Raw genomic sequence first — 15,692 nt, 5'->3', positions numbered from 1 at the left:
CACAGAACATTATAAACCCTGGTACACCTGGTTTGTCATTATAAGCACAGAACATTATAAACCCTGGTACACCTGGTATGTATTATAAGCACAGAACATTATAAACCCTGGTACACCTGGTTTGTCATTATAAGCACAGACCATTATAAACCCTGGTACACCTGGTATGTATTATAAACACAGAACATTATAAACCCTGGTACACCTAGTTTGTCATTATAAGCACAGACCATTATAAACCCTGGTACAACTGGTTTGTCAATATAAGCACAGACCATTATAAACCCTGGTACACCTGGTTTGTATTATCAGCACAGAACATTATAAACCCTAGTACACCTGGTTTGTATTATCAGCACAGAACATTATAAACCCTGGTTCACCTGGTTTGTCATTATAAGCACAGAACATTATAAACCCTGGTACACCTGGTATGTATTATAAGCACAGAACATTATAAACCCTGGTACACCTAGTTTGTCATTATAAGCACATACCATTATAAACCCTGGTACACCTGGTTTGTCATTATAAGCACAGACCATTATAAACTCTAGTACACCTGGTATGTATTATAAGCACAGAACATTATAAACCCTGGTACACCTGGTTTGTTATTATAAGCACAGAACATTATAAACCCTGTTACACCTGGTTTGTATTATAAGCACAGAACAATATAAACCCTGGTACACCTGGTATGTATTATAAGCACAGAACATTATAAACCCTGGTACACCTGGTTTGTGTTATAAGCACAGAACATTATACACCCTGGTACACCTGGTTTGTATTATACGCACAGAACATTATAAACCCTGGTACACCTGGTTTGTTATTATAAGCACAGAACATTATAAACCCTGGTACACCTGGTTTGTATTATAAGCACAGAACAATATAAACCCTGGTACACCTGGTATGTATTATAAGCACAGAACATTATAAACCCTGGTACACCTGGTTTGTATTATAAGCACAGAACATTATAAACCCTGGTACACCTGGTTTGTCATTATAAGCACAGAACATTATAAACCCTGGTACACCTGGTATGTATTATAAGCACAGGACATTATAAACCCTGGTACACCTAGTTTGTCATTATAAGCACAGACCATTATAAACCCTGGTACACCTGGTTTGTCATTATAAGCACAGAACATTATAAACCCTGGTACACCTGGTATGTATTATTAGCACCGAACATTATAAACCCTGGTACACCTAGTTTGTCATTATAAGCACAGACCATTATAAACCCTGGTACAACTGGTTTGTCATTATAAGCACAGAACATTATAAACCCTGGTACACCTGGTTTGTTATTATAAGCATAGACCATTTCAAACCCTGGTACACCTGGTTTGTTATTATAAGCACAGCACATTATAAACCCTAGTACACCTGGTATGTATTATAAGCACAGAACATTATAAACCCTGGTACACCTGGTATGTATTATAAGCACAGAACATTATAAACCCTGGTACACCTGGTATATATTATAAGCACGGACCATTATAAACCCTAGTACACCTGGATCGTTATTATACGCATAGAACATTATAAACCTTGGTACACCTGGTTTGTCATTATAAGCGCAGACCATTATAAACCCTGGTACACCTGGTATGTATTATAAGCACGGACCATTGTAAACCCTGGTACACCTTGTTTGTTAATATAAGCACAGACCATTATAAACCCTGGTACACCTGATATGTATTATAAGCACGGACCATTATAAACCCTGGTACACCTGGTATATATTATAAGCACGGACCATTATAAACCCTGGTACACTTGGTTTGTTTTTATTATAAGCACAGACCATTATCAACCCTGGTACACCTGGTATGTATTATAAGCACGGACAATTGTAAACCCTGGTACACCTGGTTTGTTAATATAAGCACAGACCATTATAAACCCTGGTACACCTGGTATATATTATAAGCACGGACCATTATAAACCCTGGTACACCTGGTTTGTCATTATAAGCACAGGCCATTATAAACCCTGGCACACCTGGTTTGTTATTATAAGTACGGACCATTGTAAACCCTGGTACACCTGGTTTGTTATTATAAGCACGGACCCTGGTACACCTGCTATGTATTATAAGCACGGGCCATTGTAAACCCTGGTACACCTAGTTTGTTAATATAAGCATAGACCATTATAAACCCTGGTACACCTGGTATGTATTATAAGCACAGACCATTATAAACCCTGGTACACCTGGTATGTATTATAAGTACAGACCATTATAAACCCTGGTACACCTGGTATGTATTATAAGTACGGACCATTGTAAACCCTGGTACACCTGGTATGTATTATAAGCACATACCATTATAAACCCTGGTACACCTGGTTTGTTATTATAAGCACAGACAATTATAAACCCTGGTACACCTGGTTTGTTATTATAAGCATAGATCATTATAAATCCTGGTACACTCAGTTTGTTATTATAAGCACAGACCATCATAAACCCTGGTACACCTGGTTTGTTATTATAAGCATAGACCATTATAAATCCTGGTACGCTCAGTTTGTTATTATAAGCTCAGAACATTATCAACCCTGGTACACCTGGTTTGTTATTATAAGCATAGAGCATTATAAATCCTGGTACACCTGGATCGTTATTGTAAGCACAAACATTATAAACCCTGGTACACTCAGTTTGTTATTATAAGCACAGACCATTATAAACCCTGGTACACCTGGTTTGTTATTATAAGCATAGACCATTATAAATCCTGGTACACTCAGTTTGTTATTATAAGCTCAGAACATTATCAACCCTGGTACACCTGGTTTGTTATTATAAGCATAGAGCATTATACATTCTGGTACACCTGGATCGTTATTGTAAGCACAGAACATTATAAACCCTGGTACTTTCAGTTTGTTATTATAAGCACAGACCATTATAAACCATGGTACACCTGGTTTGTTAATATAAGCACAGATCATTATCAACCCTGGTACACCTCGTTTGTTATTATAAGCACAGACCATTATAAACCCTGGTACACCTGGTTTGTTATTATAAGCACAGACCATTATAAACCCTGGTACACCTGGTTTGTCATTATAAGCACAGACCATTATAAACCCTGATACACCTGGTTTGCCATTATAAGCACAGACCATTATAAACCCTGGTACACCTGGTTTGTTATTATAAGCACAGACCATTATAAACCCTGGTACACCTGGTTTGTCATTTTAAGCACAGACCATTATAAACCCTGGTACACCTGGATCGTCATTATAAGCACAGAACATTATAAACCCTGGTACACGCAGTTTGTTATTATAAGCACAGACCTTTATAAACCACGGTACACCTGGATCGTTAGCATAAGCACAGAACATTATCAACCCTGGTACACCTGGTTTGTTATTATATGCACAGACCATTAAAAACCTGGTACACCTGGTTTGTTATTATAAGCTCAGAACATTATAAACCTTTGTACACCTGGTTTGTTATTATAAGCACAGACCATTATAAACTACGGTACACCTGGATCGTTATTATAAGCACAGAACATTATAAACCCTGGTACACCTGGTTTGTTATTATAAGCACAGGCCATTATAAACCTGGTACACCTGGTTTGTTATTATAAGCTCAGAACATTATAAACCTGGTACACCTGGATCGGTATTATAAGCACAGAACATTATAACTCTGATACACCCGGTATGTATTATAAGCACAGACCATTATAAACCCTGGTACACCTGGTTTGTTATTATAAGCACAGACCATTATAAACCTTGGAACACCTGGTTTGTTAATATAAGCACAGACCAATATAAACCCTGGTTTTGTATGCTGTTCATCTGTCTATGCGACGAGGACCATCGAGTCATCATGGGGTTGGGGAAGTCATGCTCTTTGGGTCCGCAGATGACTGGTAAGGCAAATCTGCGCTTGGAAGCGTCTCTGGCAGTACAGACAGAGAATGATGGCTGCTGTTGCAGAGTTGATGGCTCTGTTCTTCCTGGCTTGCCTGCAGTCTTCAGCAACAGCTATCCAGTCTTGTGATGACATAGTCGATGAAATGCCAGTGCTTTGAGCGGAGATACATCTATGACGTTCTGTTGTGGGTAGGGAGGTTAAAGATGGTGTTGGTGATCAGAAGACCATGCTCAGCGCAGGTCTGGACAAGTATTAGACCATTGCTGTTGCAGTTGCCGACTCCATGCTTTGGCACCCTTGTGTACAGCTGACCTCCATGCTCCTCTGTCTTGGGCTGCCTGCTCCCACGTGACCTGGCCGATGTTGAGAGCCTTCAGTGAGGCTTTCAGCATGTCCTTAAAACGCTTCTTCTGGTTACCTTGGGAGCGTTTACGTTTCTGTAGCTCTCCGAACAGTAGTTTCTTGAGGAGACACTCTTCTGACATGCTGGCTATGTGACCTGCTCAGTGAAACTGAGACTGCATCAGGATGGTGTGGATGCTAAGCAGGTCACCACGTGTCTGGAATCCTATCTTGCCACTTGATGTCGAGAAATTTTCTGAGGCAAGTAGTGTGGATGTGGTTCAGCTTCCTGGTGTGACGCTGAAGACTGTCCATGTTTCACAGCCATAGAGCAATGCAGTGAGAACAACAGCACGGTACACCTTGATCTTTGTCTCTGTGGTGATCCCTTTTTTGTTCCAGACGCTCTTGTGTAATCTGCCAAAAGTGAAGCTTGCTTTGGCGAGTCTGGCGCTGATTTTGTTATCAATGACTACATTCCTGGAGAGTGTGCTGCCAAGGTAGGTGAACTAACCAAGTTCAGTCGCTGCTCATTGATGGTGATGTTCGGTTCAATGTACGGTTTGCCTGGAGCTGGCTGATGCATTACCTCAGTCTTTTTTGTCCTCATGGTGAGACCAAAGTTGTTGCAGGCATCAGAGAACAGGTCAACGCTGTGTTGCATGCTTCAGTGGAAGCATTGGGGGCGCAGTCATCGGCAAACAGGAGGTCGTTGATGATTTCAGTCAAAACCTTGATTTTTGCTTGAAGCCTCCTCAGGTTGAACACTGAACCATCCGTCCGGTAGTTGATGCGGATGTCCACATCAGGGTCTCTGAAGGCATCTGTCAGCATGGCTAAGAACATGAGGCTGAACGAGGTGGAAGCAAGGACACAGCCTTGTTTCACTCCTTTGGAGATAGAGAATAGAGCAGTCGTCTCACTGTTGTCCTGGACTCTTGCTAGTATGCTGTGTAGTTGTCATACAATGACGATGAATTTTCTGGGGCATCCGTACTTTGCCATCATTCCCCAAATACCCTTTCTACTAACAGTGTCAAAGGCCTTGGTCAGATCGACATAGGTGGAATAGAGGTCGGCGTTCTGTTCCTGACACTTCTGCTGTAGCTGTCTGGCAGCAAACACCATGTCGATAGTCCCGCATTCTTTCTGGAAACGACACTGGCTCTCAGGTAGGAGGCCTAGCTCCAAGTGCGTGATGAGGCGGTTGAGCAGAACTCTAGCCAGGATCTTGCTAGCGATGGACAGCAGTGAGATTCCGCAATGATTGTCGCAGACTTGGTGGTTTCCTTTGTGCTTGTAGAGGTGGATGATGAAGGCGTCCCTGAAGTCCTGTGGCACTGTCTCGTGCTGCCAGATGAGCTGAAACAGCTGGTGAAGTTTCTCAACCAGGGCCGCGCCACTCTCCTTGTAGATTTCAGCTGGGATGGAATCCAAACCAGGTGCTTTGCTACTGTAAAGTAGTCGGACTGCTTTCTGAATCTCATCCAAGGTGAGCAGGGTGTCCATGGTCTCTTCAACAGGGACTTTGGATAGTCTGTCGATGGCATCATCGTTGATGGTGCAAAGCCTATTGATGACGCTGTTGGAGTGTTCCACCCATCTCTCCAAAACCTTCTCCTTGTCAGTGATAAGGGTTGACCCGTCAGCACTGAGGAGGGGAGACAGTGATCCTGAGTTGGTAGGGCTGTAGACTTCCTTCAAGATCTCGTAGAAGCGCTTCATGTCATTCCTGTCTGCCAAGCCCTGGATCTCATCCACTTTGCTGCTTAACCAGGAATCCTGCATCTGGCGCAACTTCACTTGAATGTTGCTCCGTACATTTCTCAGCATTTCTTTCATCGAAACTGACTTTGGATCGTCGGGACGAGCTTTGTGGGCACGTCGCTTTTCCTCTAGCAGCTGCTGGATCTCTGTGCAGTTCTCATCAAACCAGTCCTTGTGTTTTCTTGTAGTTGGCCCGTAAGTAACTTCTAAAACATTTTTGTTAAGGAATTTAGCTTAATCATTTGGAGTCCGTGCAAAGAATATACATGTTTTTCAAGCAGAATAAGTGCTAAACCTCTTCGACCCTGTGAAATTGTGCAAACATATTGTTTGTCCCTTTTATTTGTTCACAGAAGTGTTGCCAATATCTTTTATATACAAATGTGTTTATTCTAAAGTAAGGTTTTTTTATTGTTAGCACATTAAATGTTCAGCGTAGGTTTAGATGTAATCTTTAACTCGACGGTTTCTTGCCCAGAATCGGAATCGGAATCTTGCTATTAGACTAAATACCATTACTAAATAAACCATACATTAATATTACCTCATCATCAATGTGATATATCCATGCACCATCGTTCTTTTGCATGTTTTCCTACCCCCACGAACCTGTGCGGTAAGTCTATTCATAAGTTTGTATGTAGGAGCTTGTATCTGATTGGTCGCGATAACAAAGTTATCGACTAATCAGTTTCGTTGTTATAAATATTAACAATTTCAAAATAAAGTGATCTTTGTTAGAAGTTTGCTATGATGACACCTTTGTTTTTTTGTCTAATGTGTTTCCAGTAAAAATATTCACTATCATCGAGAGTGTAGTTTTTACGTGAAGATATGTAGTCTAAGTATTTCGTCGCTAACTGTGTTACCGTATTTGATCCACACCAACCAGGATCGCCGCTTCACAGGCATCGGTCGCAAACACCGGTGTTACGGCGATCGTAATTTGATTGTTCCTTGTGGTTGTCGCGCCAGACAGGTGATCAGTAGGCAAATCATATTTGCCGGAATCCGCAATTCTGCTATTTACAAGTACATGGATAACAATGGGCTGGCGTTTCGTCATGCAAAATCTTACGTGTGAAGATTAAAACTTTAAAAAGAGAATGCGGAGAGATTGGTGCAGATTTTTAAAAAGTTGATATCGGTCATTCAAATGTTCCGGAAGATGAAACACTACGATAAAAACTTTCCGTTTTCGACATTGTGAAATTCTTTCGTTTTTTCAGAGAATTAACCCCAAAAAACTGATAATTCAGAATTCTATATTAGGAATAATTCATAACGAAATATATTCCTGTGCACCCATAAGTAATTCTCATAATTACCGATTGCACAAGACAATTTGCTATATTCTGTATTGTTGCCTTTTATTTGTCTTGAATTATGACTGAAAGGAGCTGAATGAAATTACAAACTATGCAGTGTGTTCAACATCTCATGTATGAACAATAACTTTAATAAATATGATTTTACTGTATTTTTTTTGAAAAAAACGAAGGAATTTCGCAATGTCGAAAACGGAAGGTCTTTATCGCAGTGTTATGAATATACAGGCTATTACAATAATCAAATCTTGAGGTTTTACAAGCTTAAATTAATTAATTGTTTAGTTGTGGTACAGCCCCAGAGGAAATATCATGTACTATTTACGTTAGCGGAAGTCTATAAGATTGGTTTAATGTTCTAATAAGATGAGTCATTCACTTAAAGCGCGGTGATCGTCGCGCAGCGCGTGTTCGAATTTTATGTAAATAAAGAATGTATTTTACACGCGTTGTATACGTCGCTATGAGTCCCATATCGAACAGGACGCGTCACGACGACTGCCGCCCTTTAACATCTGACTGGTCAGTGCAAATTTAGAGGGCAGTGTTTATGTCAGACGTTTGGATAATGTTGGATAATGTCATATGCTTTTGCGATAGACTTGAATAAGTTTCCGGTGGTGGCTTCGATCACCGCTCTCCTAGCAACCACTATTAGCCAGAAGTATGTACTTATCGGAGTGAACGAGTTATATCGCCGAAAAAGATCCAAGTATTAGTAAGTTAGAAAATCCGACCCAGAGTACCAAGTTGACAGCAGGACAGAATGACTTAACTTTCACTGCTTAGGGCAGTAGAAATGTAACCAATAGGCACAAATAAATAATGTAAAATTCAGTCGAAAACACCCAGAGCACAATATATTATTTTGAGTTAAATTATGCCAAATTGTAAAAGAATTAAATTTGTATAGTTTACATTCGTTCGAAAATGGCCAACTATAGATTGTGGAATTACTGATTTCTTACAAACACGGTATATTAAATTAGTAAGTACTAGCATAACATTTTAAATTAAGTAACTTGCAAAATATCACACACAGTTATTATCAAAGATATTGTAACTCCACTCAGCGACTGCAATACGAAAACAATTCGAAAAGTTTTCTCAAATCTTAACTTTGTTCCTCTAATTAGTAAATTTCATTTTCAGCATTTCTTTAAAATTGATGAATCAGAATGGACATTTTTCTTTAATCTCCCTTTTGTTGCATGTTTGGATAGCAGATTTCAAGAATTCCAGTGGAAACTTTCGCATAACATCATCTATACAAACTGGACATTGTATCATATGACACCACCACGAGTACAGTCCAGTCGTTGTACCTTTTAGTGGAACAGCATAGGAAACCATTTTACATATATTTGTGAATTGTTATGTTTTTAAGTCTCCCTGGCGTGATTTTCTAAATAAACGGGCGCTCCCTCTGCCCTTACCGATAAGCAAATTTTGCTTGGTGACCAAGATTTCAACATTTTATTGAATCATTTGATAATGTTAACAAAAAAATCCATAAATGACAACAAGCTTCAAAAATATCCTCCAACACTGAACAGCCTACAAGTCAACATGACACATATTAAGCAGATTAAAAATACATGTACATTGCTAAAAAAAACTGTATAGAGAATTTCAACAAAAAATGGGGAATATTAAATATCTAATTAATATATTTAATCACCTCATTCATCTCTCCTCTTTTTCGGATAGGTCTTGCTTTTATTGTTTTGTCTGTAATTTTGTTTTTTGTCTGTGTTTTTCTCTGTGTATTGTGAATTTCTTTAGCATTGAAAATAAATAAAGGAAAAAAAAAATATCACACGCATTGTAACACCCACAAGATTGTTTCGCAACTCAAATCAAACTGGCGTCATTTCGGACGTTTTTTTATAAATAAAATCATTGGTTTCCTTCGTTAAATTACAGGCGACAAAAAAAGTAAGTAAGCTTAAAACAAGTTAATTAGTTAGTTAATTTTGTTCCTAATTTGGTATCACGGGAACGTACATTTCAGTAACATTTATCTACATATATTAACTTATTAACTAAATGTGTAGCGATATTGTTATTATGGCTTGACGGTGCTCGTGTCTTTCCTCTATAAATCTAAATACATGTGGTTTGCATTTGCTTTGTAATATTGTATTTGTTACGTTTTGTACATTCCACCACCAAAATTACGCATCCAATCAGATCTCTTTAAATACCATTTGTTACTATAGCAATTTTTCTGACACGCATTTATCACATGTGATATAATGTTTGATAAGAAAATTATGATTTGGGACATTAGTCATATTTATAGACATAGACTATTTCATTATGGTCACAACGACATTTCTATTTATAAAACTTCATTTTGCAATATTATAGTAAATTGATTCCCTAAATTAAATTAATTTAAAGTCAATGTATTCGTGATTATATCAAAATGACATATTCATTGGACATATTCATTGGACATATTCATTGGACATATTCATTCATTTGTTTTAAATTCCTACCTTGGTGTTTTGAATAGTGAGTGTTCTATTTATGATCATTTATACATAAATTAGCAATGATAAATGTAAAGGCACCGTTTCCAAAATTGTGGTACAGTTATTTATTGAAGTCTCTGTAAAACAACGAATGACAAAACTAGATACGAATTGCAATAAATATGACGCTACCTGTTATGATCATGACTGCTTAAAAGTGAAAACTAAAGACATAAGTTTACTGAATAAATGTAATATCGCCAACTACGAAAATGTGAAAAAAATGTAAAACATTTGGTCCATTTTAAAACCAAATAAAATAGAACCTTCCTGAATATTAGAGGTATTTAAATCATTATGCGAAGTACAGGGAGGTTTAATTTGTTACATCAACTATTATTTATTAATATTTTAAATTTCCGGGTTCATATGTTAGTTTGGTAAAAATATTTTACTGTTTGTTTGCGATGATTAGATTTTATCTGGCTCAAAACACAATAAATGTACAGAAGTCATTGTTAAACGTAAACTCAAATTAAGTACAACTAAAAACAAAATTATTTAGAAGGGATTTTATCTGAAACATTATGAGAAATGGTACTACAATGGAGACATATCAGAACATTGTACCTACCACTGAAAAAGGAAATGATTTTCTTATCTGGGTGAGGTTTAACTGTCAACCCTTCTACAAATTCGGCAATGGGATTGATTGTATTCTTTGACATTATTGACGCTGGAACTTCCCATTTCATTCGCTTGGACCGAGGCATGAATATTTCAGTTCCGTTGATACCTGCAAAACAAATAGTAACGTTCTATTTATTTTTAGATACATTTACATATTTTATTTTTTCAGTCGTTTTTGTTCTAGTAAATTTCCCAATACCGCATTTGTAGTTGATTCGCGGTTGTGTATGCATATTTCCAACTAATAATATATTCGATATATTTGATTATATACAAAAAAGAGGAGAATATAATCCTTCCCATACATATACAGCATAACATATTGTACTGTAAAATAGTAAAACTGAACCACAACCTCACAGATTTTCTATATATTTATTTCAATGTTATGTTTCCCGTCAACGAAATATAATGAGGATAAAACCAGCGTAATAATTAATGCATTTTATATTTACACATTGAACCCGCCATCTAGCCATTATTGTAATCATATACATATATTACCGAAAATATTATTTAAAAAAAATATTGTTTTAATGTGATGACGCCAAATAAATATACGTAATCTTGTTCTCATCAAAACATATACCGTCTAACTTCCGCAGGACAGGTGAAAAACACAGATTTCTCATCTTTCTTACCTTGAAGTCACAGAAAAAACAGCCAGTTTAAATTAGTATGGTCGAATCGACAGTTTCCCAGATTAGGTTGCCGTGATTGTCAGCAGATGTGAAGTATGCCCTCATACACCGCGTTTCAAAAAAAAATGTGGGTGGGGGATATACCTTCTGACTGTGTTGTAGAATCCAGGGTGGTTGGTTGAGGCGGTACCTGCTAAATTCACGATTTGGGAGCTACCTCTTTTTTTCTTTTGGTAATAGAGTGTCACGTGACAGGATTTGAAATTCTCACTACACCTTCATTTCATATTACCTGAAGGACCTCTTACGCCGACTACTATAGACTGGTAGCAGGACATAGGATAACACAAACTATTGGGTGTTTAAAAGTTACGGACTTATCACACATATAAAGACAATCTCAACATGGAACAATACATTACACTTATAAATAGTCGAGGTCATATAAGAGAATTAGCCAAATTTAGAACAAGTAATCATAGATTAGCAATAGAAACAGGTCGCTATACGAGACCTAAGACACCAATGGAAGAGAAACTATGCACACATTGTAACCAAATAGAAGATGAAATACACCACCTAATAGATTGTAATTTATACACAGAATATAGAAACACTTTGTACAGTGCCATAGGATTAATCAAGCAAGACTTCAGAAACAAAAGCAAAAGATAAAAATTTGACTATATAATGCAATCGAGAGATAAGACAATTATATATGCTCTAACTAAATATTTGTTTCAATGTAAAAACACTGACTAACGATGTCAAAACTTATTATCAAAGTATGTGTGAAAGGACTAATTTCACAACAAAAATACTAGTAGTATAGTCTAATGTTGCTATTTTTATTATATATTTTACTTATAATACTACTAATACATAATACTATGTTTTCAATTTACATTTCAATTTGTCATTTCAATTTTTCAACTAGATTGATGTACATAACCAAAAAAGAAATGAAATATTTTCTTTACGGTGTCAATACAGCACTATTCTATTCTATTCTTCTATTGCTCCTTTTAATACACTGCATTTTGCCAGATATATAAGAAATCTTGGGCAACCTTGTCATTGTGGGCTGTGTTTTGGGGCTTATCATCAAACAAATAATTTCACATTATGTTATTTCTATAATTTATATCAACATTACTATCGTACATCGCTATTGTTTCGGTATCAGTTATTTCTACAAGATGAATGAGTCCATCCATAGACCCTCCAGTAGATAATTTATTTAATTCAAATAGAGCCTTTATTGTTAGTATTTAAACTGTACTACTTGCATAGAAGTGCAATACGGGTATGTGTCGCCCGACTGGGGTGTCATTTCACGTTATTTTGTTTAAAAGTGGGTGATCATTTATCAATGGTTTGGTTTAGAAGTTTGTAGCATGTCTTTCACAGATCCTTATATTCAAAGCCAAATATACCGGAAAAGGCTGAATACAATGCATCGCCCGGATGCGCTCACTGGTTGCGGAAGTTGTGAGCTGGGTGTTGTTTTATTAACTGAAAACACTCGTGTTTAGAAGTGGGTATATAAATAGAAAAAATGGTTTAGAAGCGAGTATGGTTTACGAGGGGTGGGCTGCTTACCCTTGCCCACTAAATGTGGAAGTAGCCCCCCCCCCCGGGGGGGGGGTGATTGGCGCTCAATGGTTTACAAGGAGTACATGAGCATTCCAGCGACAGAGCGTTTTCACATCACTTTTGCCATGACTAGTTTTATGACTAGTTAATTCAGTGCCTAGTTCAGCTTTTCATTTTTGCCTTTAATTATTTTTTTTTCTTTGTTTTCTTGTCAGTGTTTGCTTTGTATTTTCACAATTTTACATTGTCCTTACATACCAATCACTTTCAAGTTGTTTGGCAGCTCCGCCTTGGTCTGGGGTACTTTTAAGCCTATGTTCAGGCCTAGTTTGTATGTGTTTGTGATTCAGTTATCTATTTTTCTAGCACATTGTATCAATTGTGTTAAATTTGTTTTCAGTATAAATTTGGTTAATTGCTGCACATATATAGATTTGCCTGTTCAGTTTTTCTCTGTTGCAGTGCAGCCACCAGTATATAGCGCCACCTAGTGGCAGCAAATTCTCAGTCTGCTTCAGTATTTTTGTTTTCCCGGCTGTCTTATATTTTTCAATCCTCCCACCACTTCCCCATTTTTTTGTAATTTTATTTTCCCACACCTCTTTTCTGAATTGTAAGGGACGACGTCAAAAGATCGATGTCAGATAAAAAAACTTAATTCCTTTAGTTTTTTTCCAAACCCCCCTACCCCCCACTGAAACTTAATTGATAAATATTGGTCATGGCGTCAGACTACATTCACTATTAAATACAAATTGATAATCGGACAGTAGTATTGCATAGCAGTTGGTTGTTGGGTGGGTGTAAAGAGAGTTTACAAATGCACATTTTTACACACAGATTTACACTCGAACCAAACCATTTTTCTGTTTTTTTTCCCTTTTCGGTTATTTCTGTCCAGGATTGGATAGAACTACAAATACTCCAAGATTTTTTGGACTTCATTAAAAAATAAAATCGTTTTTGTAGGATGGAAACTTTTTGAGGTCAAAACCCCCCACCCCCAAACTAAAGGAAATAAGTTTTTTATCAGACATCGATCTTTTGACGTCGTCCCGAACACTTTTTGTTTTGTAAATTTAGTCAATTTCAGTAATTACTTAATGCCCTCTGTAGTCTGGGGTACTTTTAAGCCTATGTTCTGACCGAGTTTTGTATTAAAGTACCTCCTTTCTGTCAAACAATTTGTGTGTGTGTGTGATTCAATATCTATTTTTCGAGCATATTGTAGCAACTGTAGTTTAATAATTGACTGACTGTTATTGTATAACCTACTGCTAGAAATAGGTGGACAACCGGGCGACAAAGTTACAAAACTTAATCTCACCAGACTGAAAAGCCAGTCAGCTAGTGTTCTGATCTGATGTATAATACGGTATATACACACCAGAGACATCTTTCTCTGTATGTAACTTGTACACAAGGGTAACTGTATGTTCAACCCATTGGCAAATCAGCGTTAGTGCACAGCTTTGTTTTGCTTCCCCTCGCATAATTGACAAACATCCGTTTTTTGCTTCTACAATAATAATAAAAACAAACGCACAACTCTGACCAAACTATGTAGTAATTCGACATGGTCCCATAAATTGAGTGTGAGAGGAGAGGGTTAAAAATAAAAGTTGCATTGAATTCAGGTTTTTTTCATCATAAAATCAAGTTTAGTCTTCATAGTAACATGTACTAGTGTGGAAAACCACAGTGATCAGTAAATGAGAGAACTGCTATTCCACTACTCAAGCAGCCAGTTGCTAGGGTTTATGAGGAATGTTTTGCAGGACCAGTATGCCGATTCCAGCAAAGCATAGCACAGTCCTAGTTAGTTATCAAACCTAAGTTATATAATTTTGTTTATAGCAATATAGTACAAGTACTTGTATATCGCAAGATTTTGCTATTGAATAGCAAAAATTAAAATAAAATAGCTACTGGTTGGCCCTTTTCAATCGGGTCGTCAAACCAATACATCTGTATAATAATACGATTAAAAAAATGGCCCCCAGTCACCCAATATGAATCTGATCTGAATCAAAATGACATGCATCAGGGACCCATAATGTCTAATGTATGTACCAAGTTTGAACGAAATCCATTCATACACTACCGAGATCCAGTTCCAGATTTTTGATGATTGTTTTAGCACTAAATGGCCACCATTCTTCCATTTTGAATTGGATCGTAAAACCAATATATCTGTATATCTACGAGATGACGTATAATGAATGTTTAAAATTTGAAGATAATCAGTCAAAGCAAGTCAGAGATATGGCACTAGAACCACATTCATTAAAACAAAATGGTCACCAGTCGTTTTGAATTTTATCTGAAAAATTTGCGTCAACATGCATCAAGGTCCCATAATGTCCAATGTATATACCAAGTTTGAACAAAATCCATCTGTTAACAGCCGAGAAATGGTTTATTTTGATGTATTTTTCATTACAAAAATGGCTGCCATTTGGCCATCTTGACACAGATCATGAAACAACTTAATGTGCATGTATAATATGATGCATGTGTGAAGTTTGAATGTAATTGGTCCAGATACAGGCCCGAACACGTGCATGCATGTAAAGACTCAAAGAGGTCAATCCATAAGTCCCAAGTTTTAGATACGACTGAACGGGGACTAACAAACTGACGGCCAATCATTTTAAATCAAACCATTAGAATGTAATAGATCAAGGCATGCCTGAGAAATGATTGAAGACCTGTCAAAATTGTTGGTCTTTGTGGACAAAAATGGCCTCCAGTTAGTCAATTGTCATAAAATGAAAAAATGACTCATCTTTGTGCTAACTTTGAACCAAATGAATGACCAGATGTCCTTGTATATAAGCTATAATCATGGCAATAAAACTGACATGGTCTTTTATACATAGTTCACAGAGATCACATTAA

At 37.2% G+C, this 15,692-nt stretch overlaps 1 protein-coding gene across 1 annotated transcript in view; it reads right to left on the bottom strand.

Annotated features, from left to right (window-relative positions):
- Positions 1-11,278, bottom strand: part of LOC102808732 (tyrosine aminotransferase-like) — a 36,242-nt gene extending 24,964 nt beyond the window's left edge. Inside the window, exons 1-2 of the mRNA XM_085501064.1 lie at positions 11,196-11,278; positions 10,499-10,660 (exon numbers count right to left, since the gene is read on the bottom strand). Coding sequence (XP_085357190.1) covers positions 10,499-10,637 — 139 coding nt within the window. The 5' untranslated portion in view covers positions 10,638-10,660; positions 11,196-11,278. The remainder of the gene's footprint in view (positions 1-10,498; positions 10,661-11,195) is intronic.
- Positions 11,279-15,692: the final 4,414 nt, after the last annotated feature.

Source organism: Saccoglossus kowalevskii, chromosome 7, assembly GCF_978046115.1.
Source record: "Saccoglossus kowalevskii chromosome 7, keSacKowa6.1, whole genome shotgun sequence".
NCBI classification, from domain to species: Eukaryota; Metazoa; Hemichordata; class Enteropneusta; family Harrimaniidae; genus Saccoglossus; species Saccoglossus kowalevskii.
Note: the sequence above shows the minus strand (reverse complement) of the source record. Positions and strands in the feature narration are given on the sequence as shown.